The sequence below is a fragment of the Boeremia exigua genome (genome assembly GCF_020726555.1).
Source record: "Boeremia exigua strain MPI-SDFR-AT-0100 chromosome Unknown C7974scaffold_11, whole genome shotgun sequence".
NCBI lineage: Eukaryota > Fungi > Ascomycota > Dothideomycetes > Pleosporales > Didymellaceae > Boeremia > Boeremia exigua.
This window is the reverse complement of record NW_025763528.1, coordinates 629060-653362: the sequence shown is the minus strand read 5'-3', so window position 1 is coordinate 653362 and position 24303 is coordinate 629060. Positions and strand designations below refer to the sequence as shown.

The 24303-nt window shown below is 55.7% G+C and overlaps 12 protein-coding genes across 12 annotated transcripts; 4 read left to right on the top strand and 8 right to left on the bottom strand.

Moving 5' to 3' along the window:
* Window positions 1-101: 101 nt before the first annotated feature.
* C7974DRAFT_416631 (uncharacterized protein) lies at window positions 102-503 on the bottom strand (the record flags this gene model as incomplete). Its single annotated transcript, XM_046144006.1, has 3 exons — window positions 102-143; window positions 190-263; window positions 326-503. The coding sequence occupies 3 exons, from the start codon at window positions 501-503 to the stop codon at window positions 102-104; spliced, it is 294 nt and encodes a 97-aa protein (XP_045993305.1).
* A 207-nt stretch (window positions 504-710) lies between these two features.
* On the bottom strand, window positions 711-1677 carry C7974DRAFT_45715 (cytochrome b5-like heme/steroid binding domain-containing protein). The gene is made up of 3 exons (XM_046146045.1): window positions 1613-1677; window positions 1545-1566; window positions 711-1477 (listed from the first exon to the last, which is right to left on the bottom strand). Exons 1-3 carry the CDS (start codon window positions 1620-1622, stop codon window positions 997-999), a joined length of 513 nt encoding a protein of 170 aa, XP_045993304.1. The 5' UTR covers window positions 1623-1677; the 3' UTR covers window positions 711-996.
* A 1016-nt stretch (window positions 1678-2693) lies between these two features.
* On the top strand, window positions 2694-3218 carry C7974DRAFT_416629 (uncharacterized protein; the record flags this gene model as incomplete). Its single annotated transcript, XM_046144005.1, has 1 exon — window positions 2694-3218. One exon carries the CDS (start codon window positions 2694-2696, stop codon window positions 3216-3218), a length of 525 nt encoding a protein of 174 aa, XP_045993303.1.
* C7974DRAFT_45671 (uncharacterized protein) lies at window positions 3037-5375 on the top strand. The gene is made up of 2 exons (XM_046146026.1): window positions 3037-3481; window positions 3543-5375. Exons 1-2 carry the CDS (start codon window positions 3297-3299, stop codon window positions 5263-5265), a joined length of 1908 nt encoding a protein of 635 aa, XP_045993302.1. The 5' UTR covers window positions 3037-3296; the 3' UTR covers window positions 5266-5375.
* A 682-nt stretch (window positions 5376-6057) lies between these two features.
* C7974DRAFT_401878 (uncharacterized protein) lies at window positions 6058-7422 on the bottom strand. The gene is made up of 2 exons (XM_046142635.1): window positions 6890-7422; window positions 6058-6841 (listed from the first exon to the last, which is right to left on the bottom strand). The coding sequence occupies exons 1-2, from the start codon at window positions 6913-6915 to the stop codon at window positions 6616-6618; spliced, it is 252 nt and encodes an 83-aa protein (XP_045993301.1). The 5' UTR covers window positions 6916-7422; the 3' UTR covers window positions 6058-6615.
* A 521-nt stretch (window positions 7423-7943) lies between these two features.
* C7974DRAFT_442233 (SGNH hydrolase-type esterase domain-containing protein) lies at window positions 7944-8904 on the bottom strand (the record flags this gene model as incomplete). The annotated part of the gene is made up of 2 exons (XM_046145398.1): window positions 8653-8904; window positions 7944-8602 (listed from the first exon to the last, which is right to left on the bottom strand). Exons 1-2 carry the CDS (start codon window positions 8804-8806, stop codon window positions 7944-7946), a joined length of 813 nt encoding a protein of 270 aa, XP_045993300.1. The 5' UTR covers window positions 8807-8904.
* Window positions 8905-10877: 1973 nt separating this feature from the next.
* On the bottom strand, window positions 10878-12788 carry C7974DRAFT_474962 (uncharacterized protein; the record flags this gene model as incomplete). The annotated part of the gene is made up of 5 exons (XM_046146624.1): window positions 10878-11257; window positions 11291-11471; window positions 11523-11939; window positions 11991-12022; window positions 12224-12788. The coding sequence occupies 5 exons, from the start codon at window positions 12786-12788 to the stop codon at window positions 11001-11003; spliced, it is 1452 nt and encodes a 483-aa protein (XP_045993299.1). The 3' UTR covers window positions 10878-11000.
* Window positions 12789-13077: 289 nt separating this feature from the next.
* Window positions 13078-14728, bottom strand: C7974DRAFT_416625 (galactokinase; the record flags this gene model as incomplete). Its single annotated transcript, XM_046144004.1, has 3 exons — window positions 13078-14017; window positions 14065-14513; window positions 14564-14728. 3 exons carry the CDS (start codon window positions 14726-14728, stop codon window positions 13078-13080), a joined length of 1554 nt encoding a protein of 517 aa, XP_045993298.1.
* A 232-nt stretch (window positions 14729-14960) lies between these two features.
* C7974DRAFT_45621 (DASH complex subunit Duo1-domain-containing protein) lies at window positions 14961-16033 on the bottom strand. Its single transcript, XM_046146003.1, has 2 exons — window positions 15694-16033; window positions 14961-15646 (listed from the first exon to the last, which is right to left on the bottom strand). The coding sequence occupies exons 1-2, from the start codon at window positions 15973-15975 to the stop codon at window positions 15194-15196; spliced, it is 735 nt and encodes a 244-aa protein (XP_045993297.1). The 5' UTR covers window positions 15976-16033; the 3' UTR covers window positions 14961-15193.
* A 343-nt stretch (window positions 16034-16376) lies between these two features.
* Window positions 16377-17773, top strand: C7974DRAFT_416623 (uncharacterized protein; the record flags this gene model as incomplete). Its single annotated transcript, XM_046144003.1, has 3 exons — window positions 16377-17167; window positions 17217-17563; window positions 17616-17773. 3 exons carry the CDS (start codon window positions 16377-16379, stop codon window positions 17771-17773), a joined length of 1296 nt encoding a protein of 431 aa, XP_045993296.1.
* Window positions 17774-18027: 254 nt separating this feature from the next.
* Window positions 18028-19708, bottom strand: C7974DRAFT_45607 (ribonuclease H2, subunit B). Its single transcript, XM_046145994.1, has one exon. The coding sequence runs from the start codon at window positions 19524-19526 to the stop codon at window positions 18261-18263; it is 1266 nt and encodes a 421-aa protein (XP_045993295.1). The 5' UTR covers window positions 19527-19708; the 3' UTR covers window positions 18028-18260.
* Window positions 19649-24159, top strand: C7974DRAFT_474960 (tubulin-tyrosine ligase family-domain-containing protein; the record flags this gene model as incomplete). Its single annotated transcript, XM_046146623.1, has 4 exons — window positions 19649-19921; window positions 19963-22475; window positions 22539-22603; window positions 22752-24159. The coding sequence occupies exons 1-4, from the start codon at window positions 19891-19893 to the stop codon at window positions 24157-24159; spliced, it is 4017 nt and encodes a 1338-aa protein (XP_045993294.1). The 5' UTR covers window positions 19649-19890.
* Window positions 24160-24303: the final 144 nt, after the last annotated feature.

The following is a 24303-nucleotide window of genomic DNA, read 5'->3' as shown; positions in this document are numbered from 1 at the left end:
AACTGATAATGTGAAAGCGTCCATTGACCCATGGCATGTCGAGCAGAGCCCATCGACTCGGCCCCCGGTGCCACTACAGCACACGACCTCGGCCAGCCCACTCAGAGCCCGCCATTCTTCGGATTCTCAGGCGAAACCTTCCACTGCACCCATCAGCCAGCGCCTCTACACTCCCACGCACGCACTTACAAGCTTACCCAGCACCTTCTGCTGCTCGACGTACGACAACCCCTTACACTCGTCGTCATCGCGGTGAGCCTTGACTAGCCGCACCTATCAGCAGAGCTCTCTACACCGTAGACCTCCCAAGCGCGCTAGTACTCACAGAACACGTGCATCTTGCGCAGCGCCAGCTTCGCCTTTTGCGTGTGCCGGCCGCCGTCGTTCTTGGCTTTCTTCTTGGAAGCGGGCTTCTTGACGCCGGAGTTGGTGGGTTTGAGGACCGTGGTGTCGGGTTGAGGGGAGGTGGGCGAGGCGGGGGCTGGGGACGTGGAAGGGGGCATGGTGGCTGCTGTGGTGGCTGCTGTGGTGGCTGCTGTGGTGAGGTAAAGCGGTAGAGTGGTGTGGTTGTGAGGAGAATGGGACTGGTGAGGGTTGAAATTGGGACGAGTGGGTTGAGCTGAGGCGAGCTAGCACTGAGGTGAGGTGAGAGGCGCTGGCACAATGGGCAGGTGCGCTAGGCTGACGTCGAGGGTGAGCTGGCGAGACTCACGGTTCGCGGAAGATCAGAGAACGAGTACAGTGTACAACAGATTTTACGTTCATTACTTCGTATACTTTTACTGTCTGTTGAAGGCGTACCTTTACCTCATGTAGAAGGTGTGCCTTTACTTCTAGACCGTCTGTGCAGCGGGTGAGTGTGGACGATTCCACACTGCAGAACTGGCACGGCAGGGTGAGTGCTTCAGCTTCTCAACGCAGCTGGCATGCTAATGTCAACCTCATTACAGGATCCAAGTGTTCTTTTGCCACAGCATCGGCGTGGAGTGCGATGCCTCATTGCTGCGCCTTTGCAGTCTCGGCTTCAGGACTACCAACCGCGACCAGCTTGCCAACAACGAGATACTTCTCGCTGAACCTCTCTTCCCACCCGCGCATGGCCTCCATCTGCTCGTCGTCCAAGTCCTCGAGCGTGTCCAGAGGCCCGTCCAGATCCTTGGTCAGCATCTCCTCGTCAAAGCTGCCGCACGCGAGACCTCGGCTCGCGTCGCGGCCAGCGAAGTTCGCATACGGACCGCCCGGTCCGTAGAAGTTGCGCCCGGAAGTCACGTCGAAGATGCGGCCACGCACCGAGAGGTACACCGGCATGCCATTCTGGCCGTTGTATGGGAACAACTCCGGTGGCGTAAAGGTCCGGAATACGGTCGGCGGCGGAGCGCGCGGCAAGGTCTGTGGCGTGGAGGGCTTGAGGCGGAGGTAGACGATGAAGACGAACAGCGAGAGCAGCACGAGGTTGATGGGCGTCACTGGCGATGAGCTAGATTCCTGTAGTCAGAGTCGTGCTTCATGTGTAATTATTCGGATGTCCGGCTGCTTACGCATACGCCGCAGGAGGCTCGATTGTCGCTGGATCATGTTAGTCTTATTTAGCGAGACAGCAGCAATTTCCTACCTTCGGACATGGTCAGTCAACGGTAGGTATAGCGGTGTGATCAAAGGATGGTGCTGGGGGTAGTGTTGTGATGGTGGGTTTCATAGAGCTTTGGCGAGTGATGTAAACCCCGATGCTGACAGCTCGATCTGCGCCTTGACTCGTGCGCGTTGCGGGCCGACGGTCTCGGGTAGCGAGAACCCAATAATGCCCGATTTTCTTTAAATTCCAAGGATCGCACATTAAATATTTGCTTCTTGGAAACGGGTCCCAGTTTCTGCAGACGGATGAGATAGTGGGGTGCCCTGCGAGCATGTTCAGCCCCGCGAGCATGTTCCCCGCGAGCATGTTCAGTCCCGCTGCTGATGATGGACGTCCGTCTTCACCGCGCCTCAAACTTCAATCACCACTCCAATAGACATCACGGATCACATCCTCACCGCGCTTGCCCGCAAGCACGCGCGCAGAGAAGGGTCCAGTGCCGTGATCCACACTGGCGCATGAGGCGACACCTGAAACGCTGCTATTTTGCCTGAAACGCGGGAGAGCGATTCATTTCGGCCTGCTCGGTTGGCTCTCATTCGTCCACTTTGTGTCTACACCAGCACGGTCGAAACATCTGCGTTCACGCTCGCCGAACCACTGCATGCGCCTTCGCACAAACGTGAAGCAGCGACATTGAGCGACAGTTGCGCCGCTGACTTGAAAGCTGCGCTGCGCCTCCCGGAGCAACGCAACAAACAATTGGGGCGCTTCTTCTTTCAGCGATCATCCACTCATGAACGAGTCTCGTGCTTGCTGACCTCGAGATCTCCTTCTCTCCACATCTGACGCGCCTTCCTGTACACTGCAACAACAAGCAGCAGCCTCACACCTTCCGCAGCCAATCTTGTCTCTCGGTATGTATTTCGCTTCTGCTTTCGCCTCACATCCACCATTCACACACGGGCTGGTACCACCTTATTCTTGAGCATCCCTACCTGCAGCAACTTTCCACTCGTTTACGCATCCGCCTGCATACTGGCCACCTGGACCCGCAGATACTCGCGTCGCACAACACTGCCAACTGTACCACGCTGCGAACATCCTGCGAACATCCAGCATGGCCCAACCGCAGGAAGCCGTTAACGTCCCAAGACCCCGCAAGAGCGTGACGTTCGGCTTGATTGTCCTGGCCATTTTCATGCCGTGGCTTGCTCTCTACCTTGATGGAGCCTCGTGGCCTACAATCGGATGCAACTTCGCAGCGTGGGCTTTGTTATTTATACCTGGCATGGTCGGCGTGACTGTTCACGCCATCATCTGTCTCTGCCGTACGGATGAGCATCGCAAGTTCTCCAAGCCTGCGCGCCGCCGCCTCCGCTACGACAACAATTACAGCGCCGTTCCGGTACCTGTAGAGAGCAAGATCGAGGAGTCAGAGCTGGAGCCGGCGCCAGTCGAAGCACTGCCAACGGAGCCAGCTGTGCAGCCGACGGCTGCATCTTCATCAACGTCCGTGTCATCGTCTGATGTCGAGAAAGAAAACCCACCTGCCACTGAACCACTACCAAGGAGTGCCACTGAACCTTTACCAAGGACTGCTACTGTCAAGAAAGACGACCCGTTCAAGGACCCCAACGTTTAAACTGATGTCCAGCCGTACCAGCTCGTGGTATGGGGGTGTGCGTTTTATACGATCTGTGACAGCGCTAACGTCTGTTTCATGCAGGCATTCATCATGTGGAAGCGATTTCAGGGTAGCGGGCGCGAGAAAGAGAAGGCCACGCAGATAGGCCACCCCGTGCTTCTTGAAACGACCTACGACGAAGACCAGCTTATGCGCAATCCTAATGTCGCCGATCTAAATTATCGACTCAATGCACCCTTCACGCAGCACCAGCCCCACCAGTAAGTCACAGTCACGTTGATTTGGTGATATACCCTGGCTGTCGACTTACAATGTCTGCAGTAATCATTCCTCTTCAAAGGATTCACGGGTCTCCAACATCCCCACCGTCTCTTCAGTATACTCTCGACCCTCAAACGACCTATCCTACTATTACGATAACCCCGCGCCCCCTTCACCCTCTACTTACGAAGACATCTCACCGCCAAGCTCACCGGAGCCCGAGTATCAGCAAGCTTCCGACCTTCCGCGAAGGTACCGCTCGATGCGCGACGTGTCACCAATGGACGAGAACCGCGGTGCGACACATGCTGACAGCCACGCACCTGTGATGCGTAAAGCACCAATCGCACTGCAGACTGGCGAAGCCAAGGCTTTTGGGCAGAAGTTCTGGGGAGGGAAGGTTGCACCCAACAGCAAGGTGAGATGGGACGAGTACTCTGGCGAGCCCACGTCGAGCAATGCTGGCAGAGCCGGCTCAGTAAACCCTCTCGCGTACGCGAAAGACAGTCTCCGACCAATGGGCTACCAAGTGTCGGTATCAGGACCGGACAGCAAGAAAAAGAACACCAGTTTCACAGATCGCGTCCCACGATTTGGTGCGAAGCCGCCGTCAGTTGAACCTACGCAAGCTTCCGAGCCCTGGAGTCGCGCCACGGGCCGTGCAGAAATCGCGGGACCTCTGAAGGACGAACCCAGACATCCGCTGCCGTTATTTGCAAGGAAGCCGTCTACTCGGAGGGTTGAAGGGCTCGGCTTAGACATGTCAAACGTAGTTGCGACAACCACTAGCCGCGGTGCAGCGGCAGCTGACACTCGCCCTGTCGCAAACGTCCCGAGCAGGTCGGACTCTCACAACGAACCCGTCAGGCCTGTTGTTCCTCTCAAGATTGGCAGGAAGTCACTCACGCCTAGTTTGCCGTCGTCTACGATTCCGAATCACGGCCTCGGAATCTCAAATCCGTACTCTTACCCGAGCCCCATCACTCCAGCGAATGAGGACCCGTCGCCGACGACCTTTGCACTCTCTGACACCCAGAGTGAAGTTTCCGATACGGAGTCATGGGAGCGCAGCATAACGCCGAAGCAGAGCATGATCTGGAACAAAGCGGCTGAGCAAACACCAGAGCAGGAAAAGGGTGTTCCTGATAGCCGTTTCTCCTGGACAACTTACAACACCACAACTACATACCAACATTCTCCTCCACCGTCTCCACCACAGCCGATGCCAGATCTGGATAACATCGTGAAAGCGAGAGTTGCAACTGAATCGTCCATTCTGAATCGTCGTCGCCCCATTCCTCAGGCAGACAAGATCCCAGACACACCGCCTGTGCGCAGACCGGTCCCTGCCGCCAAGTCTCCGGTCGGCAATAAGACTCGCACAGCAGCTCTCGCTATTTCGACCTCGCCGCGTCCTGGCTCTACATTTTCCACGTCGACTACAGGCACCGGAAAGGCGTTGCCACAACCGCCCACCACTCAAGCTGCAACCGACCACGTGTCTCTTCTTGAGTCCCAGCTCGAGGATCTACGCGTTCGTCGCTCGAATGTACACAAAGTCCTCTCAGATATCAACTCTGCTGCACCCTCCAACCCCATGTTGACCGACTTCAAGACCGCACGAATCATGGAGCAGAAGAAGAAGGCGCTCGAGGCCGAACTGGCGGAAATCAAGATCGAGGAGCACGATGTTGGCTTGAAGCTGCACCGCTGTTTGCGCAAGAGGGAGAGGGATGACCCGAACTTTGGTTCGGCGTTGTGGATCAGGCGGGTCACAGGATGATCAGTCACCGTTATTGAAGGTACGCCAAGGCGCAGGCTTTCCGGTGGTTGGTCTTTTATATGCATAGCGTTGGTGTTGTGCGTGTGTGGCAGATTTTGTGTTTTCCTTACTTTATACCTTTCTGATAGAGCGCCACCGAGCGCTGATTGCGAGATACCCTAACGTCCAGCGGGCGATTACCAATAATAGTCATTCTTCAACCCAAAACGTGCGCTTGATGCTATCGATCCCATGGATACGGAACACTCCTCGTTGTCCCCATTGTCGTTGACATGGAAGGCCTGGCATAGGAAGACGACTGGCATAGGAAGACGACTGGCATAGGAAGACGACTGGCATAGGAAGACGACTGGCATAGGAAGACGACTGGCATAGGAAGACGACTGGCATAGGAAGACGACTGGCATAGGAAGACGACTGGCATAGGAAGACGACTGGCATAGGAAGACGACTGGCTCGAATACTGACATTCGCACCTGCTGGGAACGAAGTCTGCTAGTTCACTTAGTACAACCATCGCAGGTTAACGGTTCTCTCGCTCCATGATGTGACGCAAAGCAGCATGCAGGTAAATGCAATCAAGTTCGATTTCCGCCTAAGCTCTATAGGCACTGCATCGAGCATCCCTCAACGGGCGTCCCAAGGACTTTGAGAAATCAAGTGTGCCCGAGAGAACTACCTGCAATATTCTTGCTTCCCCAATTCACAGCGTGTCGCGGCAAAACATGTAAAGCTTCTCATTCAAACATGTGAGCACGCGACCCATGGCTGGAACGCTTTTGAGAATTGGAGCAACTACATATACTCTGGGTTCTCCTTATTCAATTTCGTCCCGACTGATCTCAACAAAGATTAGTAATTCAACACGTTGATTTCCTGGATCTCCTCTCGGCTCCTTGATCCTTTCACACAGGGGACACTTGCTAGCGACCTTAATCGATGACTTCCCACTTATTTGTGCATTTCGCTCGGTCACAGATTGGCGGAAATCGGATACATTTCAGGGACAGAGTTCAAGGTGGATGTATAGTCACTTGGCTGGAGCATACACAGTAATCGTGAGCTCAGCAGAGGGAGTGCTACGGCAAAAAGTAAGCTGTGTTTCAACCCAAGACTCTCATTTCACTTTCAAACTTAACGCTATCTAATGTAGCGTCTTAGTGGAAGGAAACGATTCAGTACGGCTGAAACCCCAGCAAGACTGCCTTGCCATTCACATAGCAGTGATTGTCGACACTTTATCTAAGCACAGGTTAGGTACCTAGGTATGTGAGTTGGCAGTGTACGTCATAATCGAAAAAGTGAAGAACCGTTCCAAAGGAGAGATACAAAGACATGCACCGGGCCTGTTCACGGCTCCGCCCTGTAAGTGTGCGTGCGCAAGTGCTTGAGCATGTTGTCTCTGCGAGTGAAGGCTCGTGAACACCCAGCAGCTGTACACCGAACCGACTGACGCTGCATCGGTGCCTGGTGCGTCTTGAAATGCCGCTGCATATCTGTCCGGAGACTGAACGCGCGAGAGCACGTCTCGAAGGTACATTCGTAGCGCCGTTCATGCTTGCGGTGGATGTGAGTTCTGTGGTTCAGTCAGCCACGAAACTTTCTATGTGTCACAACTGCGTACGTGAGATCGCAGGATCTTGCAAACATAGCCTTGCACGCAACGCACTCGTAGAGGGTAGGTGGAAGACCATTGCCAGATGGTGTATCTGCCGATTGTACACTCGCCGGCGTATTGTTGTTGCTCGAGCCTGTGAGACTGCTTCGAGACACCGGAGAAGTCGGTGCTGAACTCGTCGCTATGCTCCTTGTACTTGGTGTTGTCTGTGATACATATAATGACGTTGCTGGCTGCTCCAGATTTTCGAGGTATGGTGCGTGGATGACCGGATTAACATTTATTTCAAACACGTAAGGATCAAAGAAAGTTTCCGATAGGAGTACGAATTTTGAGTTGCATGCACTCTTTTGGGAAGCAGGAATGGAGAGTAAGCGCGGCGAAGGCTCTCAAGGCCTTCGCCGATCGGATTCGCTTGGAGGATTCTCCTATACCCCAGCGCCGGACGCCCAGTAGACGTCGCGATGGGGGGGACAGTTGGATGGACAAATGTTACAATAGTGCCAAGGGAGTGTAAGGGGACCTTGTACAGATCAAGAACGACCTCAGAGTATTTGCTCAGGTGATTGTGCGCTGCTTAAATATACCAAGCGCTGGAATGCAAGGCTACGAGGCATACTTTCGGACAATCGTCAGACGGCATGAATAGCATGCGGAGATATGTCCTGGTCATGCATATGATCCTTGTAATCTGTTGCGTATATCAACCCGCGATTCGCTCCTGCAAATGGACAACGTGGCGTACAGCTCTCGCGAGGCTGTGGCGTTGTATGGTATGCCTCCGCGCTTGACCGCATCCGGACGAGGCATACCGTAGTTTTGATCTATCTCTTTTAAGCCTCGACTTTCTGGGTGATGGTACTGACCAAGCTGCTAGCGATGAGACGTTGTCTCCTGCCCAGTGAGCTTTGCATGGGTAAGCGCATTGTCTTTGCCACATAAAACTGGACGGCCTCAGAAAAGTGCTTCACGTTTATCAAGCCAAATGTCAAGGTCACGCGTTCGTAATGAATGTTCAACATGAATGAATTTAATTTTTACTGCCCAACACTGCTGGCATCTACAAGCAGGTTCCGACAATGCTCGCGGTGCTGTTCTTGACCGAGCCGGCGAGGAAACCGCCTCCAGCGCACTGCAGACCCTTGACGAACGACTTGGCAACAACATCCGCGCCGATGGGCAGAGTGTGGGTGTGGTCGCCAGCAACGAAGTACGCATCGGTCTTGGCCTTGCCGAGGGTCTTCCACGCATCAGCAGCGTATGCGCCGTGGTCGACGTAGAAGGCGTTGGAGCCGAGTGTGGCGGCGACGCTCTTGCTGTAGTCGACGAAGCGGCTGCCGCTGTACTGGAATGTGCCGGACTCCCAGGGGTTGTTGGGGGTCGGGCTGCTGATGATGACCTTGGCGCCCTTTGCGATGAGGGCCTTGCCGGCCTGGATCAGGTAGAAGGGGTAGGTGTACACGGTGGTGGCCGCGCCGTTGAAAGTAGACTGGCAGGTCTCGGTGCCCTTGCCGGGGCATACGGAGCGGCCGTTGTCGGTAGGGGTCAGGGATCCACCGTCGTTGTGGCCGAACTCGATGATGACGATGTCGTTGGCCTTAACAGTGTTGATGATCTCGGTGAAGCGGCCCTCGACAGTGTAGGAACGCGAGCTGCGGCCACCAATGGCCTTGTTGACAACGGTTGTGGTCAACGAGTATGGGAGGTAAAGTCCCCAGCCTTCTATCGTTAGAAAGGTACACCAACTATCAATGTGAAGAACGACATACCCTGAAGTGTACCGGGACCGCCCCTTGCGGTTTGCATTGTTGAGTCTCCGGCAAGGTAGACTGTGGGTGCGCGCTTCTCTATGTTGCCACTGGGAGCAGCAAAGGCGCTGGACGCCAGCGCGAGCAGGGAAACAACAGATGTGGAGCCCAACATTGTGGATGTGTTATTGCCAGGATACTTCGATATGAAAGCGTTGGATCTTGTGAAGAAGGTTCAAGGAGCCAACGCTCGCCTTTTATCAACCAAGCTCCTCTATCATCTCCGCTGGACGAACGGAAAGCTTGGGTAATTTCTTAGTTATCCCGCGAGCTACATCGCAGCGGCGATCAAAGTGACACCTGGACATACTCTAGAGTGTATTGCTTGCGGGGAATACGCCGTTCATCGGTGCCACGAGGCTCCTGACTTGGCTGCATGTCCGCAGTAGCCTCGTGAAGTTGATTGCCTTGGCAGAACATCCGGAGCATTGGAAACCGAACAAGGAAGAATTGCCGGCATGGCCGGGGTGAAACATCTCTAGATATGGCATCGCTCGAGCACAGGTCTACACGAGTTGTTCATGTGCCATGTGGTGGGGTCCTGCAATGAATGATGGAATCTGCGCCCCGTTCTGGAGCCGCCGGAGCAATCTGCGCCGAGGTGCTGTCGAACTTCCCCAGACGCCACCAATCTCCCGTCACCCATGTGCCGCCTCTTGAGATCCCTGTGAAACGATTCCCATGTTTCGACAAGACTCGTGACTGAGCACACTTGCCTCTAAGTAGCCGTCGCCCAAACTTACGATTTTGAGATTACAATGGCGTGCCTGTCATCTTGTCGACAACGACGCCGGATGCCTAGACTCTAGAGAGGCTGCAACCGAGTCATGACATTGACTGTTTCCACAATAAGTACGAAGCAGGTACTCGCCGGGTGCGTCCCCCAGATTTCCACAGTTGGACCTCAACGATCTGCATCTCACCGCTACGAGCGTCCCGAGGTCTGCTTGCCCGCGACTCCAGCACAGTTTGTTAATCAAAGTCTATGGCCTCTTCAATGGCATTGGTGAGCCCAGGATTACTTTTGATTGCGCGGATAAGAGGCGTGCACGTCAGGGGTTTGAGATGAGTATACATAGTCGCTGAGTCTCCGGCCAGAAGGAACCCTCCCGTGCTGTTCCCGAAAGCCCCACAAGACGCGCTAGAGACCTAGCGGCAGCACCTGACAGACTTGTAACGGAACAACCCTTCCAAGACTGGAGACGGTGTTCCTGCCTTGTGCGAACACAGACGTCTTCTCGACTACGGCTATGCCCGATGACACGAGAATTTCTCCAGATTTCGCTCTAGGTCTCGGTTTCTCCCTTAGACGTGCCGAGATACCCAGAAATCACCTCGTAAAAATACACACATGAAGTAAGAGAGACTACCTCTGTACTGCAGGCACGTCCGAGGTGCCATCAACGTAGCTGCAATGCAAGAAACGAAGAATTAATAACATGACAAGTGCACATGCGCTTGAGTGGAGGCATTTAGTTGTGATCCGGAAGCCTGTTGGCTGTGCTAAGGAATACTTGAATCCTTCAAACCCGCCAAGAAGCAACTCGGATGTGCCTGGGTGCAGTGTGTGCCGACAAAGGTCCTTAAGAAATTGACCCTGATGAGGTACTTTTGTAGGCCGGCTACGGGTTCTTTCTGCGTACGTGCGGCGGCACAATTCGCCTATGGAGACGCCTTCGGCCATACAAGTAAGAATGTATCCGGATCTAACACTCGCGGCGCCGTATTCGCTTTGCTTGGTCGCCGATACAATGGAATTCGTCCGCCGACAACAGTGTAGGCACGGTAGCTGTTCTTTCATATCGGCGAATGTCATTTCGGCGAGAATCATGGATGCATCTTCTCATTCCATCTTGTCTTTCGCCTCCAATCTGCAAAACAACTTCACTCTCTCGAACGCGGAATTTTCCTGATGGCTCTGAGAGTGCACCAATTGCTGTTTAGAGAAGAGACCTGCAGCCAGTCAGTGTTGGTAACATCGATCAGATCTCCCGGTATGTCGAGCTTTTGTACACAGATGATGAAGGTAGTCTCTCATTATTGCCGTCGAGCTCTGACTGACTATCTGAGTAGGATGCTGCAGCCTTTACTAGTACGAGTCGCTTCCATCGTTCTTGCATTTTGACCCGTCGAAAAAGAGACAGCGTGGCGAAAGCTGCCGCATAATTAATGGCAGCAGCCTGCTCAAAACATCCGCAATTTAGTCGCGAATCCGCCACCTTTCAACGGATTACAACAGCCCTTATCTTCGAAAGACCCTGAGCCTTCTCAACGGTCAGCAATACCGTTCGTCAGAGTACTATGGACCCTCATAGGGTCGAGTCCTCGCTGATCAACTTCATGTTCAAGCCCAGTTCCAACGCAAGCTTCCTCAAATTGTCGATTCGTTGGCGGGTAAGCGCCCTCTCCTCGCGGAAGATGTCCCAAGTTCGATCATTTTGTGTGTCCCAGTTCTTGCTGATGCTCTTACCCCCCTCCAAAAGACGCTTGGAGATGGCTACCGAGCGTCTCAACGCGTACCTCAAATCTTGGGCTGCAGCAGGGTTTCCAGTTGCGTGAATTATGCCTATAAGACTGGTCAGAGTCTGGTGCAGCTCACGAGATTCCTGTTCGGCATTCTCCAGATCAAGGATTATTGTATGGCTCTCCCCTGCTTCCGTGATCATGGAGTTTGCTCTGGACTTGATGTAAACGTGGGCATCGTTGTTCTGAGAGATGCTGTTATTGATCATTCTCGCGAGCGCTTTCTTGCGTTTGTTTGAGAGCCCAGCAGGCGATTCCTATGACGCGATGTTAGAACGGACTGGAATATTTCTCCAACAGCAACACACATTCTGATGCGGCGTAGTGCGCGCATTAAGTCGCAGAGTTTCGATCTCCTTCTTCGAGGCCGCCCTCTCCTCTTCCAACGCCCGAATCTTGGAAACAAGATCTGAATGGTCCAAGTGACCACCGTCGCGCAACTCCTCTTCGAGCTCGCACATTGCGTCACCGCGTCTGTGGCCCATTTCTTGCATGCCATCGAGGATCGTGTTCATGCCAGCTCGAAGCTGCTTCATGAAGTCGTCATCAGCGGCGCCGCCCTGCTTGATATCATCGATAATGGCGTGGATTGACATGCTGGACTCGGCTGTCAACGATGCGGGCGCTGAGCATATGGCAGTGCCCGAAAGAAGTGGCGGCTTGTTCGACAGAGTTTCCGTGGAAAGGGATTTCCTCGAGAAAAGGGTGAAGGTCGGGTTTCTGACCTAGGGAATGGTAGAATTTTTAAGTAAGGTGAGAGACTCCGTGCTGTTCACCGTGAACTTGACCCCAGTCGCATTTTCTGTAGCTAAAACAGCTCAGTGTACAATGAATGTAAAGGCTCTATACCCAAAATAAGATGCGGTCATTTGGTTGAGTTAAGATTATGTATTTAACATGTCAAAGATCCCAATTCGATCTACGTAGACACAACCTACAACACACAATAATTGCCCCAATGTACCTCCCTCAACCCGCCAACCCGCCAACCCAACACAAAAACACTCACCCCCACAAAAGTCACACTCCCATCCATCCCTCCCCCTCCACCGCTCTCCATCCACTTCCCCCACGCTCTCCTTAAACTGCTCCGCAGCAGACCGGAACCACGGCGTGTACTCCCCAGTCTCGCTCGACGCTGAATCACTATCCAACACACCCCCGACGTACATCTCTGCAGTCTCTACATCCAACACCGCCCCCGTTTCTGATCCCGAATCCGACGCTGAGCTTGCAGCTGGCGTCTCCACGTCCTCGCCCTCGCCCTCGCTCTTACAGCAGTCGCAGGGCGTGTGCGCGGGGACGTAGTATGCGGGGACGAACAGCAGCGCGGGGACGAGAGCGGTATGTACAGGGCGGTATGTGTGCGGTTCTGCTCGTTGCGGGGGAGGCTGAGAATACGGGCTGGTCGAGGGGCAGGTTAGGTGGCGGATGTGTTCTGAGGTGAAGCTTGCTGGTGGAGGGAAGGGTGTTGCGGTGGTGGAATACGGGGTGTGGAGGGGTGTAGGGGCTTGAGGAGTGCTGTGGTTCAATGTCAGGGTCTGCTTTGCTGGGTTAGACGGGGGTTTGGCCATGGTTTGGTGCTGGTTCTGGAAATGCATTTTCGATTTGACTTTTCGAGGCCAAGGGAGGAACGTGAAGGAGGATTTGTAGAGCTGCAATTGCAGCGCTCGAGTATTTTACCTTGAGACGTGACTTTGCTTATGTGACAGGCGCTGTGACAAAGAGCGTTGTGACGAGGACAAAGGAAAGTGCGACGTGTGTGTGTGCGTGAGACTTTGTCTGTCTTTGATCTATGAACATGAACCTAAATGCGCTATGGTATCGAACTACCTTTTGACAATCACCCAAACCAGAGCAAGTTTAAACAACCGAGTCACCAGTGACCTTCAGGATCATGCTGCCGCTGCCCGGCTTGCTGACGACAACAGCCTGCGCGAGCTTCTCGTCTGTGATGTCTGGGAAATGCTTCTTGTAGTACTTCTCCTCCCACGCCTTCTTGACAGCCTCGACTTTGTCCTTTGGCACGAGATGCACGCTGCACCCGCCCCACCCGGCACCTGTGAGTCGGCTTCCGGTGGAGCCAGCTGCGCGCGCCAACTGGCACAGCTCGTCGAGCTCGGGGCAACTGCAGTCGTAAATATCGCGGCACGAGTCTTGGGTTGTGTTCATGAGGTCACCGAGGGATTGGAGGTATGCCTGGTCTGTGGAGGGAGGGCTGGAGAGGAGAGAGCGGAACTTGATGACGCGGAGAGCTTCTGTGAAAACGTGCAGCGCGCGCTGGCGGAGCATGAACTTCTCTGTGCGGACGGGGAACTTGGACATGTAGCGCTGGTTAAGGTCGTCCTCTGAGACACCAAGCAGGGCGCAGATATCGGATCTTGTGTAGCCTTCTTCTTGTGTGAGGTAGTCTTCGGTGTGCTGCACGAGCTTGTGCAGTTGCGTCTCAAAGTCTGCAACGGAGGTCTTGGTGTTGTCTGCCACACCCTCCTTCTCCTCGAAATATGTGTCGTGGAAGCCGCGCAGGCTCACGCCTAGAGGAGAGGAATCGGTCGGCAGCTCCTTCTTCAGGCCGAAAGCCTTAGCCAAGAAGGCGGCGGCAAGTGAGCATTCAACCACGCGCAGGTTGTAGCATACTGGCGCTGTGACGTGCTTGTCAGCCGCAACGAAGCTCTGGGCGATGACGAAGGTAAGTTCGGGTTCTGTTGTGGGGAATTCGATGGTTGTGTAGTCGAGGCTGGGCTTGAACGAGACGTAGAGGGCAGAGCCACGGAGGGAGAAGACAGAAGCAGCCTGGTCCATGCTGAATTAAAGTCAGTGATGAACGTGTAAATAGGTCTGTCGACTTACCCTCCAGAGTTGACACCGACGGCACGCTCCGACACAATGGCAAGTTCGCAAAGTTCCTTCTTGTCGACTTTGTCCTCGCCGTTCGCAGCCAATACTGCCAGCGCACTCGTGCAGACCACCGACGCGGAGCTGGAAAGGCCACCACCACTGGGCACTGTGCCATCGCAGACAATGTCCATACCGACAGACTGAAACTTGCCACGCTTCTTCTGAAGAAGCTCTGACACACCCTTCAGGCCGGACTTGAAGTAGTTGGTCCACTCGTGCTCAGTGGCGTCAATGGTGACCTCTCCTTCAGGAATCTCGAACTCTCGGGTGGGAAATTTCTCCGAGTTCAGGTTGGCGATCCGCACCCGGGGCTTCTCGTCTGAGGGTCGAACGGCTACTGCCATGATAAAGTCGGCAGTGATAGCCATGGGTAGCACTTCGTACAGAGAGTAGTCAATGTGCTATTACTTGTGAGTTCGATTCAACCTAAAGCAGCAGAGAGCTATCCTACCTCTCCAATGATGTTTACTCGTCCAGGACTGCGCGCGACAAACTCAGCCTGCCTGCCATGGACCTCTTTGAACTTCGCGAGGAGCTTCTCCCATCGCTTGGTCTCTACTGGAACGGCGTCTTCGGGGTAAATGTCGCGCAGCGACGTTGCTGTTGGGACCGACATGATGTAACGAGAGGTTCAATGGGACCAAAGAGAGACACAGAGCAGGAGAGTAACGACGAGAAGGGCAGAAATCAACAGCGCAAGAAAAGTCAGGTTATATGCCTGTGAGGGTCGCGAGACGCGGGGTGCGTAGCACGCCCAAAGGGGGACCGCAGCCGACAAACTAACCCAAAAAGACAAGAAGACAGGCACGCGCGCGAACCATGACGCGCGACCAAGCTGGGGCATGCATCCTGATGACCTTGTGTGGCATCCCGTCGGTGTCTGTTCAACAAATGGTTAGGCGAGAGATGGTCTTTGGCGTTGTGATTTTGCATGTCTCCGAATGGTATTCCGGAGTTTGCCTCGCTGTACGTTTTGCGCATGGAACACTGTCATGCGTATGGTTTGGAGACTGAAGAATTGGCTGATATGTCGTATTGGGTATCATTGTTGTATCTGGCGCTGCATGGTCCAGCATGGCGCTCATTCAGTCCCTCTGCCTCTCCCACGTCCGCGCAGTCCTCGCCCAATGCCACTGCCGGCGCGGCCTCTCGTTGAGTCGCCGCGACTGACGCCACGTCCAGTCTGCCCTCCGACGCCAACATAACCACCTGTGGTGGTCGATGCTGGGGTGCCGCGTGGTCGCGTGCCTCTGCCTCTCCCTCTGACTGCTGGCTTGGGCGGCCCTGCCTCTGCTCTCCTGCGATCCTCTTCCGCCTTTCTCGCTGCAGCCTCTCGCCGTGCCTGCTCTTCTGCTGCTCGACGTTCGACGGCCTGCTTCCTGTGGCTCTCCTCTTCTTCGATGTCGAGCACGTCCTGTGTGGCACCCTGCCATTGTGGGTTCAGGATGAGTCGCTGATTGTGCTCGGTCTGGGAGAGAATGCGCGTCCATGTTTGGAGGAGCGTGGAAGCGTTCTGCACTGTCTTCGAGACGGTCTGTCGCTGTCAGCATGCTGGGCGCGTCAATGGCCTGCGACACATACACCCATGTTGTCCTTGGCCTTCTGCAGGCTCTCGACGACGCCCTCGATCACTTTGTTGACATTGCGCACGCTCTCGAGCTCTCGCCGCAGCGCCGCTTCTCTGGCCTCTTCTGTGGTGTAATGCGACTCTGCTGCGCGCGCCTTGCCTGCTGCTGCACCCTCGCCGTCGGCGCCTGCATCCTGGGCGCGCTGCTTGTTCTTGCGCGCGGCGGGCGTGTCGAAGAGGGCGTCCGTGTCCGAGTCGGAGAGGCTGAGGTCGTCCATGTTGGGTGGCTGCACCATGATGGCTGAGTTGCGAGTTTCAGCACGTCGTTGTCCCACCCAATCAATTCCGGCTGCACGTGTTTTGTTGTTGCTCGGCCATGGCGGCGTTGGTGGGGTCAGACGCGGCACGCAAGGGGCGATTGGGTGCTTGGCGCCTTCCGTCCAGCCTCACCAACCTCCTCCACGCTCAATGCACGCCAGCCCATATCGTAGCCAGGCCCGTCCAGCTCCACTTCACCGTCACCATCACCTATCCGTATCGATACGCCGCACTGCGCCCCTGATCACCCGAACGTTGTACACTGCGACCGTTAAGCGCCTGTCCAGAGCTCGGTCCTAGCTTGTTTTGATTTTGGATCTCGTGTAAACGCGCACCGTGACTGCACTCCACACCACGAACCACCTCCCTTCACTTCACCATGAATCGCACGCCGTCGCCCCCGCGCCGGGTGCACACGCCACCGGCGCCCTTGCACGGTGACAATTGGGAACCGTTTTCCCCGCGCCGCTCCAGTCGCGTCGCCGCACAACGCGGCGTTCACCTCGAGCAAACGGACTCAGCGCGTACCCCACGGACCAGGCGCGACGTCACGCCCACCGCGTCTTCGAGGAAATCTGTCGCGCGCACTTCCAATTTCACGCTTTCACCACCATCCTCGCCAGTCTCTCCACCCAAGCACCGCACACCGCACTCGACGCGTCGCGCGCTCTTCCCTGCAGCAGCAGCACCGGACTCCGACTCGGATCAACCTCCGCCGACATCAGGGCGTCGCTTCCTCGCGTCAATGGCCCCAGGCATGCTCCCCACCCCGGCGAAGACGCCACGCAAACGCGCGATGCACTCCGAGGAGTCGATCCGGCCCACAGCACGCGTTTTGTTCCCCAGTCGCCCCACCAGCATCGAGGAAGCGACTCCACGAAAGGCGCGCAAGTCCACCAAGAACATCTACTCTCTGAACAGCTTCGAAGACGCCGGCGCGTCGTCAGAGAAGATCGAGATCTACACCGACTCCAAGGAGCGCATTCCCACTGCTGACGAGGACGACGAGGAAAACCCGTTCGTCACGAAGAAGGGCAAAGGAAAGGCAAAGGCGAAAGCAAAGGCGAAGGCCGCTCCCCAGAGGCGCAAGAAGGACGCGAAGGCCGAAGACGTAAAGGCCGAAGAGATGGAGGAAGCTGTGAACCGCGAGGAGGGCATGATCTACATCTTGTAAGTGCATTTGTTTCCTAACCCGCAGATCTTCACTAACGAATGATAGCCGCGGAAAGAAGATTTTCCGCAAGTTCCACGATGACCATCCGTCCGATGAGCTCACTGAGGAGGACGTGTCTGCAGACGATCTTCAACTCCTCCGCCAGGCCGGTCCTGCATCGCGTCGCCCGCTGACACGCTCGTCTATCAAGCCGAAGCTGCTCTTCCAGGCAGAGATCAAGCAGAAGAAGCTTGAAAACGGCGAGGTGTCAGAGGACGAGGAGGAAGAGGCCACCACCGACATCGAGACCCCCATCGCAACTCCAAGCCGCGGCAAGGGCAAGATGATCATGTCGATCTCAGACTCCTTCCAGGAAGCAACTCCGCCTCCGACTGTGCGCAAGGCCAAGCGAGGTGCGTTTTCCTGAATCCATTCTTCACTTTGAGCCCGACTAACGTTCATCAGAAATCTCTTTTGACTCTTGGACACGCGTCAAGTCTGCTCACAGCTCCGGCAGCTCTTCGCGCGGAGCCAAGCGCAGCGGCTCTCCACTATTGGGCGAAGCGGGCAAGAAGTCTCGCAGTGAGCATTCCGCCTCTTCCATGTCCATTGACAGCCTCTAACAAGGCCCAGCCCGTTCTTGATTTGATTTACTTGACCTGCATCCGAGTGTTGGATAGCTACACCTCGTCCGATCAGCTCTTGCTGCTTGGCTGGTCTGCAGTACCGCGCTCGCGTTATCTTGTTTTCACTGGCGTTATATGGACGTCCAACTTAGCGATCAATCAGCACAGGATACCCAGCATTTAGCGCGCGTGGAGGTGGGGGTTTGTCCTACCGAGCGCGGAAGGTATGTTTGCGAGCGTAATGGGGAGATTTGCATCTGCATATTGCATCTGCATATTGCATCTGCGTTTTGCATAGCGCGCGGAGGATCAGGGATAGCATCGGCGAGACCAGCGCGGCCACTCGCGTCTATCAGCGGCCGACACAGTCCGCAACACTTAGCTAGAAAGAAGCACACAATCAAACACCGATAAACACCACACACATCCATACAATTACACATCATCTACACTACACAGCCCTCTCCAATGACCGCAGGCCTACTCACTTCTTCGGCACCGCACTGAAAAACGCACTCATCTTCCTCATCCCCCTCGTGTCCACGCTCCTCAACTTCTTGACTGCGAGACTCTCACTCTTCTTCCGCTTCTCCTCATCCTCCTTCTTCCTCTTCTTCTCCTCGCGCTCCGCCAACCGCTCCTCGTCCATCTCGATCCCGCGCTTGCGGCTGATGTTGTCGCTGATGCTGCGCAGCGCCGCGGCCTCGGCTTTGAGTTTCGCGAGCGCCGCGAGGTGTGTGGTGAGCGGGGTGAAGTCCGGGGTGGGGGCGGTGAGGATGGCGGGGCGCAGGAGCGGCGGGAGGTATGCGGTGGTGAGGTAGGTGAGTGCTGTCTTGAGGCGGAGGAGGTGTGGGACCTCGGGGGGTGTTGTGAGGGAAGGAGGCGCGGGGGCATCGGCGTCGGCGTCAGCGTCAGCGTCAGCCACTGTGGGTTCTGTGGGTTCCGTGGGCTGGAACTCTGGGTCCGCGGGCACGGCGCTGAGACTGCTGTCGTCGCGGCGGATGCTCATGACGGGGATGTCGAGTACGGATTTGACGAATTTGTCTTCCATGCTCGGCGGCAGGCCGTGCTGGACCATGCGCTCTGCCTTGGCGACGAGGAGCGCGTGCAGCTTGGTCGGCGATATGCGGTACATTGTCTCGTCGCCAGCGTCGACGGTGTCGCACAGAGCGCGCATCTTCTTCTCCAACATGCCTTTGAGGGTTGGGTATTGCGCGAGCAGGGTCCGCCAGTGCCGTGACGACGCAGAGAGCATGTCGGTGTAGTCATCGAGTTCGCGGAAGTGCTGTTTCGCTTCTTTTGCTGACTTTGGGGCTAGCGCTGGCAGAATCAGGAAGAGCAGGTCGATGGGCGTTGCGAGGAAGAGGTCGGCGTTTTTTGTTACGAAGCCGCTTCCCAGGCCAGTTTCTGTGTCTTCTTTCTTCTCTGCCGCCTCTTCATCATCGATCTTTTCATTCCCTAGTGCTTTGTCGTCTTCACTTGTGATCAGCCAGCTCCGGCAGGCTTTCTTCGGTGCGGCGATGCGGGTGAATTCGTAAAAGCCTTTCGATGGACAGAAGTAGTAGCGCGAGGGTGTGCTGGTGGCAGGATCATCGAGGGTGACTATTCGCGCATCGCTGGACGTGTCTTTGGGGAGGATGAAAAGCTTTGGCGGATTCGACGTGGCTGCTGGGAGCGGTTTTGTGGTGGATGGTGTTGGTTCGGGAGTAGCCTCTTTCGGCGCAGGTTTTGCGCGTGTGGCTCTTGCCATGGTGCCCTGGGATGCGTGTATATGATGTTTAAGCGATGATAGTCCTACTGCTGTACCCAAGAAAACAATTGAAAGCAAGACTGTCCAAACTATTTCCAGCGGCTGAGTCCTGTAAGTGGTACGCGAACGCGACGCGGCACGCGAATTCACGCGGACCCCTGTCGTTTCATCTCAGATCGCACTCGAGCCGCAACCTTAATTCCACGGCAAACAACAACAGCGAGTCAACACGCCAAAACCGGCCTGACATATCCACACTGCACAGGCCCGCCCCAAGCGTTCACACCCTCCCTCCCCACTCCAACTTGTTGGCGCAAGAAATGGGCGCGCCAGGCAGAACCCTTCCACACACACACCAGCGATCATGATCGTGCGGGAGAGCCCCAAAGCCAAGGGTGCGTGGTTTGATTCCCCGCAAGCAGATCCACGCTGACAGGCACAGGCACAACCAACCCCCCAAACTGGCCGCCCAAGTCCCCCTACGAGGCCCTGATCAGCTCGCCGTCGGGCCGCCGCCGCTACGAGGAGCGCCGCGCGCGCAGTTCCGTGTCGCCGTCGCCTGCGAAGCGCCGGCCCGTGTCGCAGCCCCAGGCGCACGACGATGGCGACACCACCGAGGACGAGGACGAGGAGACACTGCAGCTGAAGTTACAGGCCATCGAGGCTCGCCTGAAGTTGAAACAGCTGCAGAAGGCTCGCAAAACCGAGCCTGAGAGCCGCGCAATACCGTCGCGCCCCGTCACCGCAGCTGGACTGCGCCGGACCGAGCGGCCACGATCAGATGCCGACGTGCAGGTGCCTGTGTCGCCCATGCGAGCTCGACATAAGCCAACCGAGCCGCGAAGCCCTGCGCGCGTACTGCTCGGCATCGACAAGGGCCTCAAGGCGTCTGACGTCAGCCTTAAGCGTCCTGGCCAGATTCGAGCCACGAACGGGATCGCTCGCTCCAACACTACTGGTGCGGTGGGAACACCGAGGATCAAGTCGTTCAGCGAGCGCATTGCCGAGAGCAGGGTCAAGGAGAAGCAGCGCGAGGAGAACGAGCAGAGGCATGAGGAGAGGAAGGCGAGAGGGTTTGGGTCGAGCAGTATCGCAGGGCTCAAACGCGAGCGGCCACCGTCGTCACGAGGCTCTTCGTTCACTTCGGATACGCAGAGCTCTTTCGCAAACATGCCGCAGACAAGGGTCTCATTTACGGATATGCCGACACGAAGCTCTTTCACAGACGTGCCCCAAACGCGGAGCTCCTTCGCCAATACTCCGCAGACAAGGACTTCATTCGCAGACGTGCCACAAACACGGACCTCTTTCGCCGATATCCCGCAGACGCGCAGCTCGTTCACAGACATGCCACCACCAGGGCTGAAAACGCACAGCAGGACGCATAGCCGACTGTTGAGCTCGCAAGAGAGCGCGCCCACACCACGACGAGGCTCGATACCTGACGCACGTCCACCATCTTCTGTGTCAAGACCAAAGAGTTTCCCGGCGCCAGCAACCACCTCGAGTTTCTCCAAGTACGAGGAGATTGCGCAGCGCAGTGACAGCTTCGACGGTCCTAGCTTCGAGTCGCTATCAGGCCTGCATCTGAAGTCGCGCGAGATGCAGCATAGTGTCGTCACACGCACGCTGGAAGGCAAGACGGTGTTTACGATACCGCAGCTCTTGAAAACCGTCAAAGGGCCTGCTTACGATCCGCCGGACTGGGAGCACGACTATGTCGTTATGGGCGTGATCTGCTCCAAGTCCTCTCCTCGCGATACTCAAAACTCAGCTCGAGACAACAGCCGAGGCAACCAGGAACGCAAAGAGCATGGCAAGTTTATGGTCATACGACTGACGGATATGAAATGGGAACTCGACCTCTTCTTATTCGACAGCGGCTACGAGCATTTCTGGAAGCTGCCCATTGGCACGCTGGTCGCCATTCTGAACCCCGACATCATGCCACCCAAGGATCGTAATAGCGGGAAGTTCTCTCTAAAGCTTACGAATTCCGACGATACTATACTTGAGATCGGTGTTGCAAGAGACCTGGACTTTTGTCATGCCAAGAAGAAGGACGGCAAAGAATGCGGGCAATGGATCGACGGACGCAAGACTGAGTTCTGTGAATTTCATCTAGCGTTGCAAGTCGAGAAAAGTAAGAGAGGCCGCATGGAGATAAATGGCATGGTTGGCACTGGAGGCGGTGGGGGTAGTGGGGGTGGCATGTTTGGCCGAAAGCCTCCAAATGGGTTCCAAGGCGATGCCCTGCGTAAAGAAGGCAAATACCACGACAGGTTCCTGCACGAGACAATGTTCATTGCGCCAAGACCTGGCGGTGCTGCGCGCATGCTGGACAAAGACGACCAAGGCTTTGAGCGTGGTGGTAGTCGCGAAGAGCGTCACCGCAGACAGCTTGCCGCAAAAGAGAAGGAGCGAGACTTGGCCAAAAGACTGGGCGAAATGGGAGAAGGCACCACAGGTGGCGACTACCTAAAGAGGAGAACAAACCCCTCGGCACCGCTTTCCACTACAATTTCCCAGGAGCTGGCCAACGCAAGACAGGAGAAGGCCACGGAGTGCGACTACAAAGGCCTCCTAAACCGGAAGGCAGCCGACGTTTCTCTGAACCGAAAAGCTAGTGGTTCTCTTATACCGTCGAAACGAAAGTACTCTAACGCGACCAAGACCGCTGCCAGCACCAGTGCCCCTGTCGGTTGGGCGGGCGCCAGCAGACGGACCCTTGTTCTGTCGCCACAGAAACCTCGCGCTCTCTCACCAACCAAGAGTCGCCCTGATTCTGCTCTGCGCGGAACAAGAGCAAGCAGTCCAGCGAAGAAGAAAGCACGTCTGCTACTGCCCGAGAAAGGCATCCGTGAGCCCGGCCGCGAGAGCCTTGGAGGTCTCGATGTCGGGCTCATTGCAGCCATGGATATGGATGATGACGATGACGATTTGGAAGTCGTATAATTTCCCACCAGATCATACTTGATCTTCTGGTTCTCCTTGTGTATGATTGTCACGCAGCAAGAAGGTTGGCAACGATTATGGCGTTTAAAATGCGACCCGCTGATTGGTTGGGCTAAGCGAGGGTGGGCGAATTTGCGTTTTGGGGTTGGATGGCCCTGACTGATACCACAGTGACGAGTTTCTTAGTGTACAACAGTATCCATAGACCTGATCTAGGTCTTCTCCTTGAATCGATAGTTTTTTGCACTTCCTGTCCTGAATAACCTATAGCAACATCGCGTCATTAGAGAAAGAGCAGGGAACACTTGATAATTACGAGGAGCAAGGCACGTGCTTTAACATGGCATCAACTTCTCCAGCCTCGGATGCACCAATCCACGCACTCATCGACTACGAAGACCCCTACGTTCAGCCCCTTATTCTCTCAGCACTTGAGAAGTGTCTTCCCGCTTCGTCTTACAAGCTCATCAAATCGCTTAAGGATCTTCCTTCTTCATCAACACCATGTCTCCAGTTTGTACAATACGAGTCTATCGACTGGGATCATCTCATGTCAAACTCCAAGTCCCTGGCCAACGCATACGTCATTCGAAAAGCGCTCATCAGAAAACACTACCTCAGCACTACCATTGCAAACTGGATCACGAAGTACCCCGATAGTGCGTTGAAGAGCGGCGCGAAGCCGAGTGTGGAGTTTGAAGTTGACTACGCAGAGTTTTTGGATGACGCGCTTGTTGAGGCGTGGGAACTGAAGGAGAGCTGGGCGCGCAATGAGCAGTTTGGAGAGGACGAGAAGGAGAAGCGCGAGTGGTGGATTCTGAAGCCAGGGATGAGTGACAGAGGACAGGGCATTAGATTATTCTCGAGCGAAGAAGAGCTGACAGAAATCTTCGAGGAGTGGGATCCCGAGAGCGATGATGAAGAGGAGGAGGAAGACGCCCGAAGTGACACAGGGCGAACCGACGACAACGACGGCATCGTCACAAGCCAACTCCGCCACTTCGTTGCCCAACCCTACATCCACCCGCCCCTCCTCCTCGCGCCCCCCGGCGACCCTACCCAACTCCGCAAATTCCACATCCGCACCTACATCCTCGCCACCGGCGCCCTCCGCGTCTCAATCTACAAGCCCATGCTCGCCCTCTTCGCCGCAAGCCCCTACTCGCCCCCTTGGACCACCCCCTTCGACTCCCCCGCCGCCCGCGACGAAGCCCTACGCGCCCACCTCACAAACACCTGTCTGCAGGACTCCGGCGACCGCGACGGCTCCGTCGGCCTGTTCTGGGACCTGCCCGAGGCGCTCCCTTCACACCCGGACGCGCCGCGTGACTGGAAAGATCGCGTCTTTGACCAAATCAAGGCCATCACGGCCGAGACCTTCGAAGCTGCGGCGCGGGGCATGAGCATCCATTTTCAGCCGCTGCCGAACGCGTTTGAGGTGTTCGGGCTGGATTTCATGGTCGGCATTGAGGCGGATGGCGCGCTGAATACGTATCTGCTCGAGGTCAATGCGTTTCCTGATTTCCGGCAGACGGGGGAGGAGTTGAGTGGGGTGGTTGCGGGGCTGTTTGAGGGCGTTGTTGGGGAGGCTGTTGCGCCGTTTTTTGGCGTGGAGAGAGAGGGGGAGGGAGACGGGAGGATGGTGAGGGTATTGGATGTTGATCTGGGGAGGAGGTAGGGGGTGGTGTTCAAAGGGAATTGTACAGGTTGTCTACCTAGGTACGTCAGACTGAGGCTCGGCAAACAAGACGTGAGCCGAGCCTTGTTATATATGCAGGCCGACACGAAAGTCCGTTATGTCAACTACCTAAGACTTTGTTCG

Bases quoted from the DNA above. Each gene is read 5' to 3' on its own strand.
- C7974DRAFT_45715 (XM_046146045.1), bottom strand. The intron at 1,478-1,544 runs GTATGCGTAAGC...ACAGGAATCTAG, and splicing joins ACAATCGAGCCTCCTGCGGC to CTCATCGCCAGTGACGCCCA.
- C7974DRAFT_45671 (XM_046146026.1), top strand. From the start codon at position 3,297: ATGCAGGCATTCATCATGTGGAAGCGATTTCAGGGTAGCGGGCGCGAG. The intron at 3,482-3,542 runs GTAAGTCACAGT...CAATGTCTGCAG, and splicing joins ACGCAGCACCAGCCCCACCA to TAATCATTCCTCTTCAAAGG.
- C7974DRAFT_401878 (XM_046142635.1), bottom strand. From the start codon at position 6,915: ATGTTTGCAAGATCCTGCGATCTCAC. The intron at 6,842-6,889 runs GTACGCAGTTGT...ACTGAACCACAG, and splicing joins GCAAGATCCTGCGATCTCAC to AACTCACATCCACCGCAAGC.
- C7974DRAFT_45621 (XM_046146003.1), bottom strand. From the start codon at position 15,975: ATGGTGCAGCCACCCAACATGGACGACCTCAGCCTCTCCGACTCGGAC. The intron at 15,647-15,693 runs GTATGTGTCGCA...TGACAGCGACAG, and splicing joins AGGCCAAGGACAACATGGGT to ACCGTCTCGAAGACAGTGCA.
- C7974DRAFT_45607 (XM_046145994.1), bottom strand. From the start codon at position 19,526: ATGGCAAGAGCCACACGCGCAAAACCTGCGCCGAAAGAGGCTACTCCC.